The sequence below is a fragment of the Periplaneta americana genome, chromosome 8 (assembly GCF_040183065.1).
Source record: "Periplaneta americana isolate PAMFEO1 chromosome 8, P.americana_PAMFEO1_priV1, whole genome shotgun sequence".
Classification (NCBI taxonomy): domain Eukaryota; kingdom Metazoa; phylum Arthropoda; class Insecta; order Blattodea; family Blattidae; genus Periplaneta; species Periplaneta americana.
Window position 1 is genome coordinate 83,982,501 of NC_091124.1, and position 13,915 is coordinate 83,996,415.

At 34.4% G+C, this 13,915-nt stretch overlaps 1 protein-coding gene and 1 long non-coding RNA gene across 2 annotated transcripts in view; one reads left to right on the forward strand and one right to left on the reverse strand.

Moving 5' to 3' along the window:
- The window catches only part of LOC138704835 (uncharacterized), a 412,725-nt gene that overhangs the window by 167,301 nt on the left and 231,509 nt on the right, over positions 1-13,915 (reverse strand). The window lies entirely within an intron of this gene.
- Positions 1-13,915, forward strand: part of LOC138704828 (retinol dehydrogenase 16-like) — a 65,076-nt gene that overhangs the window by 19,793 nt on the left and 31,368 nt on the right. The window contains exon 3 of the mRNA XM_069833124.1: positions 3,187-3,405. Within this exon, the coding sequence (XP_069689225.1) occupies positions 3,187-3,405 (219 nt within the window). The remainder of the gene's footprint in view (positions 1-3,186; positions 3,406-13,915) is intronic.

Consider the following 13,915-nt stretch of genomic DNA (forward strand, 5'->3'; position numbering starts at 1 on the left):
TTTGGCTTTGGCTGTAGTGAATGACAAAAGGGAAATTTTTTCCTATTAAATTATCCACGAAATCTAGGAAATCATAATAAGCTGTAGAGAGTCTCCAACAAGCAGTGCAAAAGCCACTAAATTTCTGTATTTTCAATCGATCGCTTTAGCAGAATGCAGAATAATAGCTCATTACCTAAATTAGAAAAATGCGTTTGATTGATTTTTCCTTGCGAGTTATTTTAACAAAGATCTTGGAACCAATATAAATATTTAACAAAGGGCTCGCGCGAGCCTTTGCGAGTGCCCTCCAGCACATCCCTGGCTGTGGTGCAATGTTGGTGACTTCAGAACGGTGGGGGGGGGGATAGTAACTGAATAGTATGGATTTGTGTCACATAGTTTCATTTTAATATTAGACAGGTTTTCTAAAATGTACCTTGTTATCAGTTTACTTTTTGTATTTATTCAGTGCTAACATATTTTTTTTTAATTTTCTTTTGAGATTTAGGAAGCCAAAGCCTCTCCATGACCTACCCAATTGCTTACGCCCATGAAAGCATTGTAAAAGGATAAGATATGACGACTTTATAGAAGTGTAGACAAAGTCTAAGAAATTATTTAAAGTAGTTTTATCGGTACCTATATAAACAAGCTCCAATTTTCTCCCCCCCCCCCACGATATTGAAAGGCTAGATCAACCTATGAAATTAGTAGGCCCCTAATGCGACAAATCATGCAATAATAGTTTATTTTAAGTATTTGAAAACTTTATATTATTACGAAGGACATCAATAGCTTATGATATATAACAAACTAAATTGATTTATTCATCATGACTAACTTTTGTGATGGTTTAGCTTGCATATACACATTCCACTTCTAGTGGAAATATTTTATTAAGAGTATAGCCCTTTTTAATACGTTTTCTTACAGATTTAATAACAGTAACATTGTGAAATATCATATTTTCGCCTCTGATCAAAACCGTGCTCTGAGTGCTATGCTTTAGGAAACGGGCTTAGTTGATATTTTTGCAACCAGATGGTGAAACACATTAGTAATGCCGCGCTATCTCATGGACCGGTTGAATACTACGTAATGACGTTATTGTAACTAGTTTCTTTTGCAGAAGTTAAATCCAGACGAAAGTAACAGTGTAACAGCGAGTAACTAGTTATTTCGTGTCCAAGTTATTTTTGTAATCGTTACAATTAAGTAACTGCTACGTTATTTTTCGCCCATCCCTAGCGACAGCGTTCGCAAATAGCATCACCTACCACTAATTGCGGGACCTTTTACACATGCTACTTGTCAATTTTCTTTTACAGACTTGTGACGAATGTTTTTCAAGTCCGAAAGGGTTGCAATACCACAGATGACTCCAACTTTCCGTCTTTAATTTAGCCATATTGAACACTTACAACTTACAATGATAGAACAGAACAAAATCACCCTCTGAACTGAAGGGAGAAAGTTGCGCTGAGATTATCACAGAAAGAAAACAAACCTCCACGTGAAAGCTATTAGTGAGCGGATGTCGTAACATCTGGCATTTGTTATTTCGATCGCTAAGCACGCGTGTGGATGGTCTGGTATGAGCGCGTGACTTTGAACTTAAGCGGCAACATTTCCAATTCTGGTTTATTTATTATTTTCAAAAGTTTTAGACATGCTATCATAAGATTTTTTGTAATCGATTAAAGAATTGTTTATCTCACTGAAAAAAAAATTGAATATAGTATAAAAAGTATTCGATTAGAAAATATTAACATTTCTTTATTTTACTGTAAGTTTTAATATATACTCGAAATAAAAATCCATAATAACTCAAAAGAAAGTTTAAATATATATATATATATATATTCATCATTGTATTGGCACAATTTTTATGTTGATACAAAGAAGCACGTCAGTTTAATAATATGTATAACAATAGTCTACATATCAACTCCCCGAATATTTCACCCTTCATTACATTTCAACCATTGATGATATGAAGTTCATATTAGGCCATTTCACTATTTAGGTCTATTATTATGATATTCATTTACTGGAATATTGAAAAAATCCAGAATTTGACGTTACAAAATTTGAAGTTTTATATGGAATGACCCAGTTGAAATTTCAGTCCGATAAATTTATCGAATTTCAGTAGCTGTTGAAAAAACTGTGCGTACATGTCTAACAGCCTATCATCTCATAACTGCTTTACGTTTATGTAGTAATAGTATTCAACCTAATATAGACAGACTGGTCCTCACCAAACAGTAGGGACGAACTCGAGCTTTTAAGTGATTATTTATATCGAGTGCTAAATTATAACTATATTACGTGTTTGACTTGATTTAAAATGTTTAATGTAATGATATGCCGCATTAGTTTTGTACATCGCTGAGCAGAAGAAAAGCCAAATTCATGTGATGTAGAAATATTGTAGAAAGAGTGAAAAGAATGGTATTTACTTTCCATCCCTTATGCCCATGCCTTCCCTAGAATATGGCTAAAGATTGGAGTTTTATAATAGAGATTTTCATGTCAAAAATACATAGGTAGAGAAATAGGTACAGTACGTAAGTAGAAACAGATATAAACATAATAGAAAGGAAAGAAAAATTCAATATGAAATCGAAGCATGTGATGAAGGCTGATAAGTTAAATAATAGGCCTACATTTTAATTTCCAGTGCAATTTTTGTTGAGAATGCGCAAGAACACAAAACAAATCTATAAATATTACAAGTACATAGTCCATTCACAGTATAGATATCTTCTTGTTTCATTTACATTGTTTTTTTAATTTACAGGAAAGACAGACGTATGAGTGCTTTTCTAAAATCTTATCCAGTACATAGGAAACAGGCGGAGCAAATAAACGTATTTGTTATTGTGGTAATGCATTTTGTCAACGCAATATGAAGAACAATGTTTGGAGAAGATATAATAGGACTCAATGTAACATAGGCATTTTATACGTGTATGGGTACATGAATAAATAATCAAATAAAAAAGAAATTCAATTATATATAAACATAGTTTTAACCTAATCACAGTGTAAAACCTTACATCCTGTTTGTGGACAACAGTTTGAAATCCACCTGATTCTTAGATTTGGAAACACCTCGGAAACAAGAACACAGAATAAACAATTTTTAAGTCAGAGATATCAACCATTTGCTAATATTATTCCGTATTAATTCTTAAACAGGTTGTGACACAGGATTTGGCTACGAGTTTGCAAAGAAATTGGACTCTTTAGGGGTCCTGGTATTTGCTGGTTGCCTGTATTCCGAAGGAGACGGAGCTAAGGAACTGAAGAGCTCCTGCTCTGACAAGTTAAAGATTATACAACTTGACGTCACACAAGATGAGCAGGTTGGAAATGCAGTTGAAAGGATTACATCTATTCTTCAAGAAAACAAAAAAGGTAAGTTTATTCTTACCGAGTCATGAGGTCATGACGTATTCAAACCGACCACTATGAACACAGGTGCATTGAACGAGACTTCATTAAAGATTCAATTTGTACTCAAATAAATGTAGTGATTACACTGGCAATGAAGATGAATGCGGTGGTTGCCGCTGTGATAAAAAGTGGTGCTTATAATGGGGCGGTTTTGACGGTGATACTGCAATCCGAAGGATTATTGATAATGGCCCCCATAGGCGCCGACTACTGATTTTGAGCACGGGAACAGGAAGGGACGCATGAGTTGCTGGGTGGTAGGTCTACATGCATTTATAATAGTGTTGTGGGACAATCGATTAATCAAGTCGATTAAGATTAATCGGTTGTATTTGATAATTATTATTATGTTAATACGAACTCATACTAAAAATTTCTACAATATTTATCTGTCGGAAACAGTAGTACTGTTATTTTATAACTGTAATCCAGGTAGCGTAGGGAAAATCTTTGCGCAAACACTTCAGAAAGAAGAGTGAGATATGAGGACAGTGACCTAGTCTACCTCTATTGAAAGTGGAAACACAATGCGAAACCCTTATTAAGTTTTATAATTTTCCAAGAAACCTTCCACCTTGTTGTCAGCTCATCTTCCTGGCATATGAAATACATACTTTTCTGGGATTCGTCCTCTTCATCCCTTATAAAATAGCCATGTCTATACTGTGTGCAAGTGAGAGCGTAACAACTTCTCTTTCTAAAATCTGGCAATTCGATTACAATAGGGATCATTCTTCTGTTTCGATCGCTGTACTTTTGCAGTTGCAGTTTCTGTACTGAGTTTGTATTATGAAGATTGTGTGTTTAGTTTGATAAAAAAAAAATCAGTCTTCTATGGTTTGTGAAAAGTGTAAACTCAATTATGTCATATGAGAATTTGAGAGGTAAACTCGGTGAAACGTTTGGATTTAAATTGAACGGTCGTGGACAAGTGTTTGACAGGAAAAAAGGTTTTTACGTGTTTAGTGATGCAGGAAACACTGTTACCACAGTCTAGTATATACAGTCACGAAGCTTAATACTTACTAAATATGCAAACATAGACAGTTGAAATACGCATCCATAGATAGTTGCTAATCACCAGGATCGCTACTATCACCTCATCACAGACCCTTTCCCCAGCAGACGATAAAATGTATTGTACTTTCGATATCGTATTCTTTTGAAAAAATTAACACCTTTCTTCCACTATTGAAATGTGAAACACATAAGGTATATATATTATTTTCATAAAGTATATATTATATTTCATAAACTCACCTTCCTGGATTTTTCGGAAGAAGGATAAATATGACCTCTTTTTCTTACAATATTTATAGTACCACAAACGTCTCCTTGTCCCATATTATTATTCAAATTATTGTATTTTAGCCATTTACAGTTGTTACAACCGATAACGAACATTTCACAATTTACACTACTTTTCACAACAAAGCGAAATACGGCACAGTCAATGCCTTTTCTAGACCAGGCCGTAATGTATGTTCGGGTTTTCTATTTCAATGTATGGAGATCAGTGAAATATTATATTTTAACTTTATTGCGTATCATTGCTAAGTTTTATTTAGTGTAATGTGTCCATAAGTTCCGCATAATTCTTGTTGCATAATATGTTGCAGAAATAATTACAAAACTGTGTTATTTTAATGTGAAGAGAATTTTAAGCGTTAACATAATCTGGTCGCATCAACATTTTAAGTTTAGAATGGAAGCTATTTTGAGGTTCAATAAAAACGAATTTATATTGTGATTTTAATTTAGCACATCTACCTTCCTTAATTGTAGACAGAAAATTTACCATACTACTCCTATGAAATTAGTGTACGTACCATTGTGTTACTTCGTCTCTTAGGTAGTAGATAAATACAATAATTCAGTACTCAATTGTAGTATTAAAATACAGACAAATAGAATATGACGGGTGTCATACATGACATTATGTATAATCATAATGTATAATTGCAAATATAGGAATATAAGTTAAATATAGTAAACATAACCTATACTTTCCATATGACATAACATACATATGTAGTGGCAGGGCATTGGAGACCACTAAAATTAGACAGAAATGGGCAACTGGTAGGCCTACAGTAAACATATCCTATAATTTCAACATATCTAAATATTCAAGCGGTGCAACTGAAAATTATTGAATCGTGCATAAATGAATGTACAATAATTTCGCAATATTTAAACGAAATAAAGGCAGGTATTACACATACGAACAACGTAATTTTCACAACAAAAATAATATTACATCTTAACTCGCAAGAAATGATGTCTGAAGTGTGTCCTAATCATTGTTTTAAATTTTATTAATGCAATTACACTACATTTTAGAGAAATATATGTTACTCTTTATGCATTCCAATTAATTTATATGGTTGAAACGTCGCCCTTCGTGATCGGGTTAAGCGAATCACATGGTCTGCCTTACGGCCTGTATTAGATCACGATGGCAGTGACACAGTCTATTGCTCCTAGTACTCACAGCGCTCCAAGCGGCCAGCAACTATCGTGAGAAATGCAAAAAAACATCCCAAGCTTCGTGAATGTATATAGTAGACTGTGCTGTTACTAATAACGTTCCGTACTGAAGACGTCTATGCTTCATGCACTTGTGTGATGTAACTTACTGCACATATTTCCTGTTCCATAGAAGATTCTCCTGAATATTTCTCAGTTTCCATTTATATAGCAATTAGCGTTTTCAATTAATGTAATATTGCTCGCTAAACTTGAGAATAGGTGTGGTAGCTTTCAGCCGTCCTGTTTCGATGATAATCAAGAACACAATATCGTTAACATCAGATGGATATGACGTTCACCTGTGCTGTCCTTACCAGGAGAAATTTGTTACCTCTCTCTCTCTCTCTCTCTCTCTCTCTTGTCCTCCTCAACCTTATTTCAACAATACTCCCTGGACCACAACATATTTCTACTTCATTTCAGCGAGATAATTTGTTTCTATATCTTTGAAAACGGGAATTTTTTTTTTTTTTTTTGGCTTTAGAAACTGGGTACTAGATTCGATAAACCTCGCACTTGACTACTGTAGTAGCTTCTTGAACAATAAGTCATGTCACGAATTTTATTAGCGACATTACTACTCTTTTTCCTTGTACCTGACTAGGTACTCCCCGGTCCCTAGTAGCGAGCAGAGTCGGCGCTACTCTTACAGCGCACTGTCCATTTGTCCCCAATTACTCGTTTCATTTCTACAGGAAAGAGATATCCTATTGTATGTCATTATCACAGTGTACATCAACACAAGGGGATTATGTTTATCGATCATCCTGTGACATGAATTTGTGTCTCATTCTATTTCAACGTACAACATAATTACTTATAGCATAGTAATGTTTCTATACTTAAAAAGTAAAAGACTTTCTCCAATTGGCAATTTTCTTTTTGTCTTTTGTATAACAATTTTTCTTTTTTGAAGAGCTGTGGGCTGTTGTCAACAATGCTGGTATTGCATTTCCTGGAGAAGTAGAATGGACTCCCATCGATGTCTTTCAGAAGACATATGACGTGAATACCTTGGCCAAGTCAGAGTCACGAATGCATTCTTGTCTCTGCTTAAAAAGTCTAAAGGAAGATTAGTTAACGTAGTAAGTGGTGCAGGTAAGACGAAACTTTATGTTGCATTATAGTAAACGAACTGAATAACTACACACATGTAGGTCTACATTTAAATTTAGTTTCTCATTACAAAAGGATTCGGGAGGGAGAACAATGATTATGTTTGTGTGCAGGGTGCGAGGGTATCGATGCACCAAGGTGCATCTACATGTTAAATATACAGGTAACAAAATTTTATTACACTTTTCCTCTGCTGAAGCACCGTTAAGCAGGAAAAAAAAAATAGTATTTGCCCAATGTTTGTAGCGCTCTATTGCGGTAATGGCTCGAGAGAAATTTCTGATTGCTATACAAACAGATAGGTAAAAATAATCTGAATAAGTTATGTCTTGAATTTTTTTTGCAAATAAAACCGTTTAGCCATGAATTTAAATGGAATAATTGCAGAGGGAGAGGGAAACGTAAGGAGTGCACGCCGCACTTTCTAAAGTAGCCGTGCTGTTGGCAAATACTTCATAGAAACATAAAGATTTCCTATAAAACGGTGAATGTTAGGGAAAAAACCTATTTAGATTTTTCAAATCTATCCTCATAATCTATTACCAGTTTCATTTTGGTGCAAAGGTTACCATCCACCCTCTACACTGAGCAGCATACACAGAGTCAGTAGTTCAAACATTTTTATGGGAATATGTTTTAACCTAATCAGATACATATAATAAATTCCAGATAAGAACGATGAGCAAAACAAAAGTGTGTAGTTTTATCACCTCCCATATCATGATACCAAGTCATGTAGAAATTCGTTGTCAAATGGATGTTGATCGTTACTAATAATTTAGATCAAAGTGAAGTATGATAAACAGAGGTAAGAAGTTCGTACAAAAACTATTAGGTTGTGTGAATTTGGACTAAATATTTACTGAATTAACTGTACTGACACAGCTCTCAACGTCAACAAACCAGCAAAACAAACCTGTACAGTCGCGTCGTAACCAAACTTAGATTTGTGCCAAGGATCCATGGCCTTAGAATCAATAATAAAATGAACAATTAACATTGTGTGAAAAAAATATAATTGACAATTATTATATTCTTCGTAATTTTCAATATAAAATAATGTACCAACATATACAGGGACATCATTTTATTTTTACTTCAATTTTTATTGTACCTGAGTTTTTGAATGTACTTCACTCTCATCCCCTCTAGGCTACTAGTGAACTTCCAACTGTTCCCCTCACAGAACCAAGCGTATACAGTTAAAGTCGCCTTAAGGTCATAGTAAACACAAACAGTATTGAGTTTTTGAGTATAGTACGTTCCAGAAATATGTTCGCGTTTTCCAGTGACGAAAGAGCTTTCAATATTGAATCATATTTTCGCACAGGTATACTCTATTTTTTTTCATGGAGTGCAGTTTCATAGAAAGGACTTTACCGACAGACCTTCTACTGCCCCCTACTAATTGCTTGTCATAAATAAATGTCTTCCTTACTGTGACGGAAATCTTGTCTTCACTTGTTACTAACCAATCACAACCCTCATTCAGAAGAATTGACAGGTTCCCCTCAAATCCACGTGGAGGCAGAGTTGCCGCAACTTTTCCGAATTCCAAGAATCCCGTCAGTCTCACTGTTTCATTTCGAAGGTCACCAGGATTATGGCAAATATGCAATGTTGAGACGCGGGGACAGGATGGAATTGTCAGAGGTGTTTGTGTAGGAAGTTATAAATCTGTAAGTGGGTGTTCAAAGGAGCCACCGAACTGCACTCCTTGAAATAAAATAGAGTATACTGTCCGTTTGCCTACGTCGCATCCCATTTTCCCTCACCCGCAACTGTTTAAAGTAACTTAAATAAAAGTAATTATCTGTCACGTGATTTCCCCCTTTTCTACGATCTGCAACATAACCACTTGGATGGACAGTAGATAGCATGTCTCAGTAATGTTACCTGTGCCGGTCTGGCAGAAGTGAAGATTGAATTTACAGTACGTAAGGTACTCTTTTATACAATAGATATAGAATTATTTCAACATGAGTTACCAGTACGAAGGACGAAACTGGTAATTGGAATTAGATGCAATAGTCTGTAGTGCGATAATATGCACAAAAGAACTGAAGCCTGTATCTAAATGAACGGCCACCATTTTCAAAAATGTGTTTAAATATCCATATTATGATTATTTTTCAATCAACTTGATTCTCTATATCAGGGCCGGGCATGAGAGCGGCTCCATTTAGTCGGCCAGAGCTGCTCTCGTTCCGCAAGGCACTTCAATTCCAAGCCAGAGCAGAACGCTCACACAGTGTCGGACTCGCATTACAGCTACTTTTCCTGCATTAATATAACAAGAGCCACGATTGTTCTAGTCATTCAGTCTGTCAGTACATAATAGTTTATAAGGATGTTACATCAATCCATTGTACATTACAGAATACAATTTATAACACTCTTATTAATTTAATGAAATAAACTACGCTCTATGCACACACACAAATCATTGGGCTTATTTTTTTATTGGGTTATTTTACGACGCTGTATCAAGATCTAGGTTATTTAGCGTCTGAATGATATGAAGGTGATAATGCCGGTGAAATGAGTCCGGGGTCCAGCACCGAAAGATTAGGCTTATTTACATAACCCATACGCACATACTGCAATCTCCTCACCACGGTTGTACGAGACAGGCGTATGGCTTCCACTTCCCCTACTTGCTGTGGCAGAGTTCATCTGCCAATATAATTAAACATCGCTTGATGAATTCACCTTCGTTGGATGTTTTCAATTCCCTTGCAAATTTTGTAGCTAATTCTCATAGCCGATTCACTAAGTGCATTATTGTCATCCTGTTAATATGTGATATAATATAATATAATATAATATAATATAATATAATATAATATAATATAATATAATATAATATAATATAATATAATATAATATAATATAATATATGATATGATTATGATGATATAATATGATATATGATATGACCATAAATTAATACAAAAACTAAAAGAAAATGTTTCTCAGGTACATTATATTAGAGTATCTATTCGATATTTATATTGCATTATAAGTTATTATAGTACATTTAGTAATATATAATTTTAAATTATACAAGTATTATGATATACCATAGTATAGTATATTACAGTTCATGATATATAATATGATATATGATATATCATGAACTGTAATATACTATACTATGATATATCATAATACTTGTATAATTTAAAATTATATATTACTAAATGTATAATAACTTATAATGCAATGTAAATATCAAATAGATACTCTAATATAATGTACCTGAGAAACATTTTCTTTAAGTTGTATTAATTTATGGCGTTCATTACCAACATATTTGTTATATTCAGTAACATGTTGTAAAGAATAATGTCGTTGGATATTGAACTTCTTAATCAGTTGGAGTCTTTTATGCCAAATTAAATACTTTGCTAATCCACTCCTATCTATCTAAAAGAACTCCTCCTCCCATGATACATTAAAAGTATTGGGAATAGCCGGACACTTCAGTGTATGAGCGGAAACTCCGTCTTCAAAGTTCGCTATCATACTGCAGAGTCACCACTGCACCGACACTGAATGACGTACAATATGCATACGTCACAGCGCTCGCAAGCTCGCTCTTTAAAGCACACAGCGCTCATTTCTCAGAATCACGTAATGTGCCCAGCCCTGATCTATTTGTACGCTAATGTGCTGTAGACAGTATAATATAAATTGCATAATGAATACATTCGCATGGATAACTCAGTTCGTGAGTAAAAACACTTATTGTTAATACCGTACTGTATTTTGATTAAACAAAAAGCTAATGAAAATTATCAAATTCAAAATTACGATATCTCCTAGTTTACGTAAATGGATGAACTACTTTTCTTCCCTCCTATACCTAGTAAAGTGATTTGTTTCTATTCTACGCCAGAATCGTCGAACTTCAATCGTGGAAGGGGGTGTTTCCGGCTCTGAACCATTAATCTAAAGGTATAGCCAGGTTAATATTAAAAATGTTAGTAAAATAAAATGATGTCCCTGTACATATACACACATATATAGGCCTATATATAAGAATAACAAAATACGTAATAATATGTATCTAGCCTTGTTACAATTAATAATAATTTACATTTTCAGTTTACCAAAATATATTTATGTTCTATGTTCAGAAAAATAGTATTTGTACCCTGAAAATATTCGTTCTGCGTTATAAAACGTAAGTGGAACAAATCTGAAATATCATACAATATTCCTTACTGTATCACGAAGTGAACAACAGCTTTGTGAATATAATAGTGCATTTCATACCTATATGTCACAACACATTAAACACATAATTCGTTTAATGAACAGTTTTCATTTTTTTACTAATGACTATTGGGACTTTTGCGAATTTGTAGTCTATATATATGAACAATAATTATTCTTCCACATCTTTCGGCGTCAGTCATTTCTATATTATAGACTGCTGCAGGCCATTGTTTGAAGGGATATTGAAATATACCAGCATCATACGTATATAGATCGAGAAAGCAAAACATTATGTCTATTTTGAGACAAATTCTCAAATTTCTCTTGATTGTTGTATCCGCCATGCAAAGAATAGTTTTCCATATAAATATTTCGTAGCGCAGCGTCCCTGAAATAATATTCGTACTTTACATTACGTATACACATTACATAATTTCCACTTAATATGTATCTCCATTTCCTGATAGATTTGTATGATTACCAGTAAATCTTTAGGTTTTTCATTCAACTTCGTGTGATTGGAAGATTTCAATTCTACCGCGTTGAAAACCGCTCGCTGAACTGCACAACTCCGCTGCAAACGTTAACACGTAATGAAACTACTTCTCTACTATGCTTATTGCCGTAATGTAGATACGAAAGTCATCCAGCCACAGTTGCGGATATACTGTGAGTTGTTTACGTGAGCAGAGTATAGTATACACAGCAGGCAACTAGTGAGATGATCTGGTTAGCAGAATGTTAGTCCATTACGTTTTCGTCCATTCGTAATTTAGTTCTAATTTTACATTTTTCCAGTCATACGTTTGTCTTGCATCAAATTTTGTCCACAAATTTTTCATCCATGTCATTTTAGTATTAGGCCCTATGTGAAATTTCGTCCTATATATATTTTGTCCTTACCTGATTTAGCCCAAATTTATTTACTTGAAATTTTCATAGCTATGTTTATTACAAAAAATAATTACTGAAATAAAACATGAGATTTATTTTCAGTTATTTCAAAGAACAATGATCATGCATTCATTGCAGCTATTTTTTTAAAGTGTAATTTCCTTTTTTAATTTCCATCTTCGGGATTCTGTGCATTGCTCTGTAATTTCATTACAGGTTGACCGATTCTGGTTCGATCCTTATTATAAGAGTGGTGTTGACAACAGTAACCGTCTTTTATGAGCAGTGGTTTGTTCCTTTTTGAAGTAATTATTTTGGGATCCATACCTGATAATTCGACCCTCCCAAGTACTAACATTGTAATCCAATTTTTTTATAGTTTTGAGTTGTCGTAGTTAATATGGTCTTAAATTGTTTCTTTTTCTCCCAGTACTATCATTGTAACGCTAAACCTCCCCAATTGTATGTGAAAGCTTATTGTTATTCTACATATCTGTATACACTAATTTACACGATCATTTTAAAAAGTTATTTTCATCTCCTGAAAAATGTAAGAAAGTGAATTACAATGTTAGTACTTGTGAGGGTCGAATTTTGAGTAAAACTAATGTATGCATTTCTCTAGTAATATCAGTCCATTTTTTAGTTCTCCATTAGTTGGTATTATATTGTTGGCATCTGTTTAAAATTTGCTTCTAGTATCTGAATATCCAAAATCAATCACGATTGGACAATAAGTATATTGGACTAAATTTTTGTGGAATAAAAATTTCTGAACGAAATTTACTCTTGGACGAAAATGCTGTGGAGTTATTTCACTGGACTTAGATGTGTTGGTCGCAGAAATTTGGACGAAATGTTATACTGGACAAAAATGTTTGAACAAACATTCTTGAAAGCGATGATCTATTATGCGTGGCTGTAAACAACCTGAAATTTATGTTTTGGTACGAATTTCCTACCTCTAATGATAAAACAATTGAGATTAGTGATACGATGAGAATAAAGATATGGTTTACCACAAATTTTTGCTCATAAAATTAATCATACAATTTCAAGCAGTCAGGCACCTTTAACCTGTACTGTTGGATTTCACGCAACTAGAGAACTAGACCTTGAGTCACAACTACTCGTATATACCATATCACTTAAAATCATCGACAATCCTTGTCACCTCTTTCTTTTGCAATCCTTGGTTTAGTGTGACTTCTCGAGGACTGCGCCAGTTGAACTTAAGTTTGCTTTGGTCTATTGTGCGTCGCATATATGCGATGATTGTCTAAGCCTCTGCAGGTGGACTGAGTGACATTCCTGAATCCGATTCTTACAGATGGCCATACTATCTCTGCACTGACAGAGCAAGGCCCCATCTTCGAACGAGTAGTCTGATATGCCCTAGAGCCAGAATTTCTTGCTATATTAACATCTAGAACCCGTTAGAGACCGACAAATCAGACAAGACTGACGCCCGTACCTGCTTGCCGTCAGGCTTGGGTTCCGGTGACGCTACAAAGCAAGTTAACTTCTAAAACTGAACCCACTGAGCCCGGGTTTTATAGGTTCAGTCCAGGCGGGACCCAAGAAAGCCTGCCTGTTTGCTCGTATTATAAGGAAGAGTGACTTTCATTCACGGAAGCCAGTCTGCACTGGTTAAGATGAAACAGTACTAGTTTGAAATCTAAGTTCGTTGGCTATTTAGTCACTT